Source organism: Sarcophilus harrisii, chromosome 1, assembly GCF_902635505.1.
Source record: "Sarcophilus harrisii chromosome 1, mSarHar1.11, whole genome shotgun sequence".
Taxonomy (NCBI): Eukaryota; Metazoa; Chordata; class Mammalia; order Dasyuromorphia; family Dasyuridae; genus Sarcophilus; species Sarcophilus harrisii.
Window position 1 is genome coordinate 428,883,969 of NC_045426.1, and position 13,045 is coordinate 428,897,013.

Here is a 13,045-nt window from a genome sequence, read left to right on the forward strand (position 1 = left end):
CTTTACCAGACTGCCAAAAGGGGAACCTGACACAAAAAGGTCAAGAATTCCGATGTAGTCCAAGGATTCTTAACCTAATTTTAATAGAAGAAACTGAATCCTAGACAGGTCAACTGATTTACTCAAGATTATACATGTGGTAAATAAGTTTCTGAAAATAAGTCCAGAACATTTTCTACTGAATCAAGGAAAGCACTTTGTAGTGCTAAAGCTAACTGGAAATGTCATAAAGAAGAGATATATGAGGAAATACGACCATTCTGGAAATCTCTTCAAGAGGGTTTAGTAATAACTATATGATATATAATTTACATAGTATTTTAATAAAGGCTTACAAAGGACTTTATATATATATGTGTGTGTATATATAAATGTATATATATATGCACATATATATGTGTGTGTATTATATATATGTATGTGTGTGTGTGTACATATATATGTGTATATATGGGTTGTTGTTGTGTGTGTGTGTGTGTATATATATATAATACAACAATGTATATATAAGTGGGTTGTTGTGAAGATGAAGTGAAATTATATATATATATATATAATTTCACTTCATCTTCACAACAATCCACTTTCCAATATATTTAATAAAATATTTCTTGCTCATAATTTAAAAGTTAGTGACAATTCATTTTTTAAAATGTATTTATTTAAAACAGATACAAAATGGGGGGAAAAAAAAACAGAAAAAGAAAAAACAGTGGCAATTCTGATAAGCAAAGATCACAAGGAAATAATCCCTAAAGTTGAGATTTCAGGCCCTCTTTTAGTTTTAAAAAAAAAAAAGTCTCTTCAACAGATGCTTTTAAAATTATCCTTTGTTTTGCTTAGCACTTTCTTAGGATTCTGAAGAAATGTTTGTTAGACTTCAGCCCTCAAAGAACTTAGTTTTTTGGGGGAAATAAGACATGTAATTATTATAAAGAAGTATGAAACAAAATATAATCACATCCTTAATTATATACTATGGATTATATATACCATGCAGATTTGGAAATGGGCAAAATCAGTATGAGCTAAATTGTGAAGAATGGTTAGGCTTAGGATAGAGAAAAAGGGAATCATTCAACATTTATTAAGCACTACTATTCCATATGAATTGGAACAAAATCACAGAGGGGTAGGTATGTGCTTGATATAATCAGGGGACTGTGATGAGATGGTAACTTGAAACATTAACTCTGACAGGTCAAGGAACTTAAGACTCAGTCTAGGAAACATTAAGGCTCTAAAGCAGGGAAGTAGTATGTAGTATGTTAAAAACAATATTGTGAATTGTTATAAAGTATGGTGAATAGTCAGGCTGTTTAAAGTAAGAGAACCCAGAATCACGGAACTAATTACTTCAGTCATCCAGGCATTTACAAAGTTTGTGCCAGGGCACATGGAAAGAGGCAGCAATGAAGGACAATTTTGAAAGAATCATTAGTAAGCCAATTCAGCAAATATTGTATGTATACTAGGGACATGTAGAGGCCTATGCCTGCAAAGGTGAAAGAAAACAGTCCCAGCCTCAAATTAATTTATTATGTAATGGGATAAAACAATAATAAAATATAATATTTTATATGTGCTATGAGAAGCTTAAGGAAAGAGCAATTACATCTTGATTGAAATGTGTAGCAGTCTCTCAAATAGGAATCAAGCTTAGAGAGACAATACAGGCCATAGATGCAGATTGGAATGCCTTTGATTATTGAAGGGATTATTGAAATCAGAAGAAAATTATGGGTGAATTTCGCAGAGGAGTCAGTGAAAGAAATGAAGAGATAGGAGAGGAACAGGGACAAGGAGATCACAGTATCATAAAACCCATAGACACTCCATGTCTTAGGGAGGTTGAGCATAAGGACAGTTAAGAATAGATACTGGATTTGACTAGAGAGAGAGTCATTGGTAACTAAGAGTAATTTGGTACAGTGGTAGAAGTAGAAAGCTAGAGGAAATTCCCAGTATCAAAGATGCATAAAATTAATTTGTTAATCTACCAATTATAACAGCATATACATATCAAGAAGAAGAATGGAGAGCTAGATACATGAGTGGGGGGAAAGTGATAAAACTTTTAGTCCATCAGATAAGTTTTGATTGCATGCAAAAGATCCATTTAGTGTTTTTTTTTAAATTTTTTTTATTGTATCAGAGCTAATGCAAGGGGAGGAAAAAAGATAATAATGATATCTAATCAACAAATTTGCCATTTTTACAGTATTTTCATATCTAGTTTTTTTTTTCCCCCTCCCTTAGAACTTGTTCAACTCGATATTTACCCAGTTCCAAATCATCTGACATTCATGGATGTTTCGAGGTAAGAACTTAGTGTGCTAGAATTGAAATGCTTATTTAAATTGTTTAAAAGTTCCAGTTGAATTCACGTATAAACACTTTCTTGTACGTAAAATATGTATTTAAAACTTCAGTGTTGTTTCATCAGTTTTTAATATTTAGGCTTTAAAAGAGTGCTTGAGAAATCTCTCCATTAAAATGCTCTATTCACAGTAGTATAAGTACCTCTAGAATAGTGTCTCATAGTCCAGACATGAACACTTGTACTCAATACTGTAATACAGCCTAACTAGTCACTAATAAACCAAAACAATGCATGGGGGGGAGGGGGAGGAATTCTTAATATTAGTTCTAATTTTGTCATATCAATTAACTGAGCATCTTTTGACTAGAGCTCTGACAGTGGAGAAACAATATGTTGTGATAAAAATAGCAAGAAAGTGGAAAACTTAAGGAGGCCTCAGTTCAGCCAATAACTATCACTTCATGCAAGAACATTTTGGACCTTGATTTTTGTTTTATCTTTGTAAGAAAAGAATTGGACTGTATGATTTCTCCATTTTGTGTTGTGCTCTATCTAAACTGTGCTCTAAGGCTTTTCTTTACATGAATTAGGGGGAGGAGTGGCTAATTTAATTTATACTGAATAACATTTTCCCACCAGGGTCTGCATTTCTGTCTCTCCCTTGTGGCATTTTTAGCTATGTCTCTGCCAAAGGATCCTGGTTCATAAAAGTCAAGATTTAGATTATATATCCTGACCAGGCTCCTGGTGTCATTTTAAATAGGAAAGTTAAATCACATTTGGGCACAAAATTGTGCCAAAACTGTGGTATTTATGCCCAACATCCTCCTGTTGAAAAGAATGTTATAATAAAGTTGATCCTAAAGCATTAGAGGTGTTTGTGACTCTACTATAAACATGCACGTACTTATACATAGTTTGAATATACCAAATCCATGTAAAAATATAGCATAATAATATAAATGCTATAGGTATAAGTATAGTTTGTGCTTAAATATAAATAACATTTAAAAGTATAAAATTCAGTTTACCAAAAAAGAGTTTTAGAATTTCGGGCATCTAGAAGAGAACATAGCATATGGGGAGTGGGGTCCAGGATATATAGACTGCCTATATATGCTTAACCCTATAAAGTTAACTTTATATTTTCTTAGAAAATACAATAAATTAATTCACCTAATTTTCTTCTATGTTTCATAAACTGGCTCAAGACAGTTCCAAAGGAGCAGATCTAAAAATGTATTTAACAGTAGCCACAATGATATGAGATATAGATGGCTTCCCATGCTGGTTGTTTTAAAAGGAGAGTATTTATTTAGATGTAGGGAGGGGTTCTGGCATTATTGTTTTAAAAATAATATATCACCATGCTGATTGTGAATAAGTAACTTTGGGCAATTTTAGCACTTAAGTAAATGTTAGAATTTCTCCTGTCCCAAATTGCAATCTTATCCTTGTTATTTTTAAAAATTATGTGAACTTTTTATTCTCTCTTTCTTCTTAAATATATAGTTTACACATTGTGATCTGAAGGACAGAGCCTCGGACTTAAAATAGAGGTTGTCTTTGGCATCTCTTTCATCCTAGGACCATAACTTAAGCTAAAAATTAACTTAAAAAAAATGTATCTTCATTTGTAGGAACCATCTAGAAAGTGTCCCTGAGTGGGTATGTGAGAGCCGCAAGCTAGAAGTGTTGGACATTGGTCATAACCAGATCCGTGAGCTCCCTGCACGGTAAGTACAATAGACAAAAGGACCAAACCTGGAACTAGAAGTCACACAGAAAGAACTGCTGAGTTAGTATGTATCTTGTTCCTGTGACAGAAAAGCTTGTTTTCATCTTTTGTTTGGTGTCTTTTACCTCATGTGGTGTCATCAGGCTATAAACTTGGCCTGGCCTTTTCTTCTTTACTTTCATACAGTGAAAAACAGAATGTGGCTTTGGATTTCAGCCAAACATTTTAAAGCAGTGCAGGGTTAGTAGTGGAAATTTTTTATTTCATTTCATAAGCCAAAAGGAATGTTCAAAGACGTGGCAAGCCATTTGATGGGGCCACCTATAGGATCTTAATCCTTTTGGAATGTACCATTTGTACAAATTGACTGTAACAAATGACTGCCTCACCTATTCAACATAGTTCTTAAAAAGAAATTTTCATAGATTTTTAGGTTGTTAAACCTTACACTGAGTGGCAGATTTTGTTTTGTCCATGAAATCTGTGCCCAGAGACCTTTCCTTTTCCTCTTTTTCTCTTCTCTTTCTCTCTTGTCCCCAATTTTCGTTTGTTTCCTAACCTTTAATGAAGTGACCTCCTGGATTTATAGAGAGACTATATGATCTCCAGTGTCCCACAAAAAAAAAAAAAAAAAAAAAAACAACCAAATACCACACCAGAAATATCCTTTATTTTCAAATTTTCAAAATGTGCAGCTAAATAATTTGGGGATATCAAACTAGGTGATTGTTGATTCAAAGTACATTCACTCTCTTACTAGTCTTCCACTAGTCAGTAAATCAATCTGAGGAAACATATGGTACCATGTTTGTTCATTTAGTAATATAGAATCAGATTCTTTCATGAAAACACCATTAAAGGAGTGTATAAATCTTTTTTCACAGGAACTTTTATATAAGAAAATCCTTCCAAATAACTGTTAGGAACATTGATGGATAATAAAATCACATTTTCTGTTAAAGAATTAGGTACTTATGGAACATACATGGTTAGTTGACTTGACCAAGAGCCCCAGAAAGTTATTTCAACCAAATACTAATAAAGCAAAGGTTACTTTTTCAATCCCTACAATCATCGAATTATTTTTGTATAGTATATATCCCTCAATTGCATTCCTAACTAAATGTAGCTCCTTTGCCAATATATAGCCTTATTATTATAGGGAATAATTAAGTATATGTGGAGCAGTGCATTACTAAAATAACTCTTTAAGTATATATTAAGCACATATTTAAGTACACATTGGGTTAGTAGCCTCTCAGGAGAACAGAGACATTAAACAATTTACTGAGTAGGAAAGGGGGTATTTAAGAATACTTCAGAAGTATTTAATACAAACCTCTACCTGAATAAAGTTTCTCTTTACAAAATATTGGCAAATGGTCAGCCAGTCTTTAATGACCACCGGTGAGGAAGAAATCACTCCTTTCCAGGGCCATCCATTCTACTTTTGGATAGTTTTTATTAGGAAGTTCTTTCTTCAAGCCTGAATCTGTTTTTTGGCAGCTTTCATCCATCCTTCCTGATTCTGTTCCCTGGACAGAGCTAGATTTTTCCCCTCTCCAGTCATCGCCACCATTTCCTTCAGGGCCTTGGAAAGTAATGCATTTGGCCTAGCAACTTGGAATTCATCAAGGACATATAGGTTACCTTTTTTACTGTCTTCCTAATTTGGAACATCAGCGCCTGAGGAGCCATTTCTGGTCTGTCCTTCCAGACAAAGCTTTTTCTCCTTTGCAGAGAAAACAAGCTAAATAAGGATTAAGCAGTTCTTTCTTCCTTCTGTCATATTATTTACCATAAGCAGTAGTCCTTATATACCTTCTTGATGTACTTATCATTATACAAAAATTTTTTTATTCTTGGTTTTCCTTGTCAACTTCAAGTCATCGGTAGTCTTAAAAACTCCAATGTAAATCTTATGGAATGGTGCCATATTTTTGGATTCTACTTCCATTATGTGTTTTCTAGTCCATCATCTGCACATATCTTTTTTGAATTTGAGTTGATTCATGAGTTCCTTCTTGGACTCTTGAGACAAATTCCCTTTTTCATTCTCATCAGTTTTTTTTTTTTTCTTAAATTTATGTTTTTTAGAAATTTCTTCTTCTTTCCTGCCCACCCCAGGCCAGTGGCCTGTGAAGAACTTTAGTCCATAAGATCTCATTTATCCTTTTTCTTTACCCTTTGAAATCTCTTTTTCCCCAAATCTAGGGTGTCTATCAGTCTATACCTGACTTTCTTTCTTTATCACAAATTCTACCATGAATAACACTTTCCTTCTGAGTTTGTATCTTAACTTATTCTTATTTCTTATAGATGGGAATTAGATCAAGAATGGCCATTGTTTCTTTCACTGGTTTTTTGTTTGTTTTTTTTTTTTTTTATTATAGTAACTTTTTATTGACAGAATCCATGCCAGGGTAATTTTTTTACAACATTATCCCTTGCACTCACTTCTGTTCCGATTTTTCCCTCCCCTAGATGGCAAGCAGTCCTATATATGTTGAATATGTCCTGGTATATCCTAGATACAATGTATGTGGGCAGATCCAAACAGTTTTCTTGTTGCACAGGGAGAATTGGATTCAGAAGGTAAAAATAACCCGGGAAGAAAAACAAAAATGCAAACAGTTTACATTCATTTCCCAGTGTTTTTTTCTTTGGGTGTAGCTGCTTCTGTCCATCATTGATCAATTGAAACTGAATTAGGTCTCTTTGTCAAAGAAATGCACTTCCATCAGATTACATCTTCATACAGTATCGTTGTTGAAGTATATAATGATCTCTTGGTTCTGCTCATTTCACTTAGCATCAGTTCATGTAATTTTCTCCAAGCCTCTCTGTATTCATCCTGCTGGTCATTTCTTATAGAACAATAATATTTCATAACATTCATATACCACAATTTACCCAACCATTCTCCAATTGATGGGCATCCACTCAGTTTCCAGCTTCTAGCCACTACAAACAGGGCTGCCACAAACATTTTGGCACATACTGGTCCCTTTACCTTTAGTATCTCCTTGGGGTATAAGCCCAGTAGAAACACTGCTGGATCAAAGGGTATGCACAGTTTGATAACTTTTTGGGCATAACTCCAGATTGCTCTCCAGAATGGTTGGATTCGTTCACAGCTCCACCAACAATGTATCAGTGTCCCAGTTTTCCCACATCCCCTCCAACAATCATCATTATTTTTTCCTGTCATCTTAGCCAATCTGACAGGTGTGTAGTGGTGTCTCAGAGTTGTCTTAATTTGCATTTCTCTGATTAATAATGATTTGGAACATTCTTTCATATGAGTGGTAATAATTTCAATTTCATCATCTGAAAATTGTCTGTTTATATCCTTTGACCATTTATCAATTGGAGAATGGCTTGGTTTCTTATAAATTAGAGTCAGTTCTCTATATATTTTGGAAATGAGGCCTTTATCAGAACCTTTAACTGAGAAGATGTTTTCCCAGTTTGTTGCTTCCCTTCTAATCTTGTTTACATTAGTTTTGTTTGTACAGAAGCTTTTTAATTTGATGTAATCAAAATTTTCTATTTTGTGATCAATAATGGTCTCTAGTTCGTCTTTAGTCACAAATTTCTTCCTCTTCCACAAGTCTGAGAGATAAACTATCCTATATTCCTCCAATTTGTTTATAATCTCGCTCTTTATGTCTAAATCATGGACCCATTTTGATCTTATCTTGGTATACGGTGTTAAGTGTGGGTCCATCTTCCACTTTTCAAAGTTTGAAATTATCATTAAATCAGTTCCATAGAATTTTTATAGAAGTGGGGTTTTTTTTTTTTGTTTTTTTTTTATTTTTTGTCAGAGTGAGCTCCATCAGGGGTCCAGATGATTAAAGTCCCCCAGCTTGACAAAATGATATCTATATGTCAAGTTTGCGATGACTTTCCTCAATTATTTATTCATCTAATCTGTTCCTTTTGTATAAGGCACACTATACCTTTCTAGAACTATATTTCATTCATAGATTTCATCCCACCAAATGCCAATGATATGAAAAATATATTCTTTTGAGCCACAATGTCTAGTTTATATTGTACATCCAAAGTATTGGGTTTTATTGCTGGTTCTTTTCTTTAATTTCTGTGGTACTCTGTACTGCTATTCTTCCTACATTGTGGCTTTTGTCTATTTCATGAATGTTTGAGTGAATTTTTTTCCTTTTCTTTTTCAACATAAAATCTTTGGATTATTTTTGCAAGATTCCAGGCAAATTTATTTTTAACAGACATTTAAAAAAAAAAAAAAAAAAAAGCATGCTCCATCTTTGGCCAGAAGAATGTCATTAAACTATACAGTTTAAGCTAGGGTCCATTAATCTAAATCTCATCTTTAAACACTTATTTTTAAAGTTCTCTTCCCAAGTTTACCTTTTTCTCTTTTCAAGCCCTTCCTTCTATAGACTAGCATTCCTTTGGGCTTCTTTAGAATGTTTTTCTCTCTTCTCACATTGAACCTTTCTCCCCCCCCCCTTTTTTTTTTTTTTTTTTTTTTAAAGAAATACTTCATTCTACCAGATAACCTGAAAAGATGAGAGACATTCTTCCAGCCTCTTTGCCTTCTCTTCTAGGATGAAAACCAGAATGCACTTAGATCATAGATAACCACTATGAATCTTGTTGCAAAATTCTTGGTTCTCCATACTCATTGAAAGTGAGATCCTTGACCTTCCCCCCTTTCTTGACTAGTGTGAAGACCGCGTATTTTAAAATCAGCCGGAGTCAGGAATTCAGGTTAGGGGAAAATCGTCAATCTTTATTCTCAGTGGAGAAAGATGGGAGGTGGAAGGGAATGGGCAATAGCAATGTGTGCAGCTGAGTCAAGAAGCTAGCTAGACCAGCAGCCATAGGACCAGCAGCTCGGAGTATGGAACCCAGGCCAATCTCTCCCAGCTTCTCTTCCTATCTCTCTGTCTCCACCCACCAAAATCATTATTTCCTATACAACACATCAGGACTGCAACAGAGAGTGGGCAGGGACCATTTTTTATCCATTCATGTATATTAATAGAGTATAGCCCAATTACTATTTAGCCTCACGTACTTGGGACCTTAGTGCATCAACTCAAACCTCAGCCCATTACATCTCCCGCTTTCTTTTGTTTTAGAACACAGGTGGTCATGCCATCCCTGACTCTTCAGGGAGGTCAGAGCCCCCAAGGGGAGGTGATCACACCCTCCCTGACTTCTCAGGGAAGGAGGTGATCACAGCCTCCCTGACATCTCAGGAAGGGAGATGAAAAGCACCAAAGGGAAGTGGGGGTTGCTAGCGGGTTTCTGGGCTGAAGGGTCTTATTATGCACAAACCCATCAGCTTGGGAGGTGTTACACAAGCATATAGCAATAACGCAGAGGCTATTAGGGATGACTCTCCCCACAGTCAGTGCAGGCTCAGTGTGGTGTAACAAACATGAATTGTACATGCAAGTAGCGGAATAGTAAACAATATAAATCAACATGGTGTTGGAAAAGATCACCAGAAGTCCTAGAAGGAGGATATGTAAACAACAGTCACACATACGCCTTCTTCAGCAGCCAAGAGATAGTCCAAAACCAATCTATTGTCCATTACTTCACATGTCAGGAAATCCAATGATCCCCCTGAGTTTTTGAAGTCCTGCAAAAGTCTTTTTATGTGTTAGGGAATCCAATGATTCCAGCAGATTTTGAAGTCCTGTAACAGACTAGTACCTCTGTTAGAGAGCTTTCTAGCGTCTAACTTGTAGAATTTCCTCAAATAAAGTTATTGCAAAGTCTCATGTTCTCTCTTTTCTCACTCCATACTAAAAGATTCTCATTAGCAAGCTGATAAAACTCCACACCTAATTTAAGCACATAGAGCCTATTACATCTTTAATTGTAGTATATTCCTTCAGGCAACAGCTTTATAATATCTGAGATACAGTCATGGTGTTTATTGCCTATATTCTAACTCTCAGAGGCAACTAGGTGGTATGGTGACTAGAATACTGGGCCTGGATTCAAATCTAGCCTTAGATACTTATTGGCTGTGTGGGCAAGTGAGTTAACTGCTGTCTACCTTAGTTTCTTCAACTGTAAAATGAGAATTATAACAACACTTTACATTCCAGAGTTATGAGGATTAAATGAAATATTTGTTAAACATTTACTATGTACCTGGTACATAGTTTAAGAGTTTAATAAATGCTTGTTGTCTTCCTTCCTATGTTAAAGAGATAAAAACAAAAGAAAATATAGCTGACCTTTAATCAGAATTTTTTCCAAAGATATTTTATCTTAAAATTTAGTGTTTATGGAAACTTATTATTAATTGTGTTGACCACGTATTGTAAAATCAGCCGGAGTCAGGAATTCAGGTTAAGGGAAAATCTTCAATCTTTATTCTCAGTAGAGGTGAAGAAGCATCGGAGATAAAGGGGAATCGGAGGTGAAGGGGGGATCACGATCGCAATGTGTGCAGCTGCGACAAGAAGCTAGCCAGCAGTCTCCCCCTGCCTCTCTTCCTGCCCCTTTGCCTCCACCCACCAAAATCGTCATTTCCTATACAACACATCAGGACTTGCACAAAGAGTGGATGGGGGCCATTCTTTCTCCAAGCATATATATTAATAGAGTATGGTCCAGTTACTATTTAGCCTCACGTGCTTGGGACCTCAGTGCATCAACTCAAGCTTCAGCCCATTACAATTAATAATCATAATGATAATAACTATCACATATAGTATCTATAGAGGTAGCTATAGGATTAAGTGGAGAGAACCTGGGCCTGAGGCACTAGCTATGTGCCTCTGGACAAGTCATGTAACCTCTGCTTTCCTTAATCTATTGGAGAAGGAAATGACAAACCTCTCCAGTATCTTTGCCAGGAAAACCTTATATGACGTCACAAACAAATGGACATTTGTTGAATGAACAACAAATATAGTATCTATACCTTTTGTCAGGCACTGTGCTAAATGCTTTACAAATATTATCGCATATTTATCATCCCGATTATCCTGTGGGGTAGATGCTAAGAAATGTTACTCCTAAGCAAAAAGTTGCACATTATATGAGGTAATGTCTCAGTGTTGAAATTCAACGTAAGAGAAGAGAAATAGGAAAAAAGAGCAGAATTTGTTACTCATATTTTTTAAATGAATGTTAATTTTTTTTACATGTGGGAAATAAATAAATCTTAGGAAAAAGTCAGTGCCCAAATTTTATCTGCATTGGAATCCAGTATCAGAAATGGGTTATATCTTGTGCCTGACTAAATTTACATTCTTGGGGTGGAAATTAGATGAGAGATAATATTGGCAAAAGTTATGTATTCCTACTCCAAACTGAGCTATATTAGTTAATACTAACTTAACTAACTCTTCCATGGTATCTTTCTCAGTCCCCAACTTTTAGCATATGTGGCCAGAATCTGATTTTATTGGTTATAACAATATTAGAAGTTCTACCCCAGTAGAAATGTCATTTTAAATCTCACCCAACAGTTTTCTTTCATTTTACGTCTAATCATCAATAGGAGGGAAAAAAGCATGCCCAAGTTATAAACAACTTTCAAATATCAAGATAGAAAAATAGATTAGATGAATTTTATTCTCAACACAAGTCTTTTCTAGTCATTCTAATATTAAACAAAAACAAAATGGGAACTTCTTCCTTCCCCCCTCAAAAAAAGCAAAAAAGAGAAAAGAAAAAAATCCAAACACATATAGGTTGAGAGACAAAGGTAAAAAACCCCTGTCAAACTATGAGTCTACAAGTGAAGAAAGAGTAGTACAGACTAAACTTTTCTCTATGTATGTGGGGAAAAATAAAAGAAAAAAACTTCTAAGAGGCACATAGGTGTTACAATGAATAGAGAACTGGCCCTGGAGTCAGGAGGATCTGAGTTCAGATGTAGTCTCAGACACTAATTAAGCTGTATGATCTTGGGCAAGTCACTTCCTTCCTAGTTACTTCCTTTGATTAATTAATAATTAATCAAAAATATTTGTACCACATTTCTGCACTAAGTACTAAGTAGAATGATTGATTCTTTAGAGATTAATTGGATAACTGCCATATTCAAAGTCTTTTCTTCTTCCTTTCCCAATTTTTTTTCTTTTTTTTTCATTTTCTCTTTTTTTTTTTTCCTTTCGAGTAAAATTGATTTATTGACTAATGAGTATACTATAGTTATATGTAGAGTTCTTTAGCTATTTTTCAGTCTTCTCTAACTCTTCATGATCCCATTTGGGGTTTTCTTGGCAAAAATAACTGGAGTAGTTTGCCATTTCCTTTTCCAGCTTATTTTACAGATGAGGAAACTGAGGCAAACAGTTTAAGTTACTTGCCCAGGATAACACTGCTAGTAAGTGTCTGAGGTCAGATTTGAACTCAGGAACATGAATTTTCTTGATTCCAGGCCAGCACTCTATCCACTCTAACCATTTAGTAACTTACTGATAACTTGTATGTTTCTAATAAAATTTTGAGAGTTCTTCAGTCTTTTATTTCTCAAGTTTACTCAAGTTATTTGTTTTTAAAGGAAGAGAAAAATTTGAGGTGTAGATAAACGCCTACCTTGGGCTGAAACAGATTTGTTAGTTGCTTGGACCCTTTTGATCTATGTAGTTTTTTGAGGTGGAGGAGGGGTGGTGGCAGATTTTCACTGTATTTAATTTTTTAACTTTTTTTCAATTCTTTTTCTTCTTAAATCTGTTGTGTTTTTCAGCTTGTTTTATAATAGTAGTCTTCGTAAACTGCTGGTAGGCCATAACCAGCTAACCAAGCTACCAGAAAGACTGGAGAGAACCCAGGTAGAAGTCCTGGATGTTCAGCACAACCAGCTTGTTGAGTTACCACCCAATCTCCTGATGAAGGCTGACAGGTAAGGGAGCCACAGGAGCAGTTAGTTCTGTTGTTTCTATTAAGATTTATGTGCATGGGATCAAGGTCTAGTATTAAGGCAGGAAGGGGATTTAGAGTGGAAGTGGTTTGGA

At 35.0% G+C, this 13,045-nt stretch overlaps 1 protein-coding gene across 1 annotated transcript in view; it reads left to right on the plus strand.

Moving 5' to 3' along the window:
* Positions 1–13,045, plus strand: part of PHLPP1 (PH domain and leucine rich repeat protein phosphatase 1) — a 288,192-nt gene that overhangs the window by 202,849 nt on the left and 72,298 nt on the right. The window contains exons 8-10 of the mRNA XM_023495940.2: positions 2,260–2,320; positions 3,964–4,059; positions 12,778–12,933. Of these exons, the coding sequence (XP_023351708.2) occupies positions 2,260–2,320; positions 3,964–4,059; positions 12,778–12,933 (313 nt within the window). The remainder of the gene's footprint in view (positions 1–2,259; positions 2,321–3,963; positions 4,060–12,777; positions 12,934–13,045) is intronic.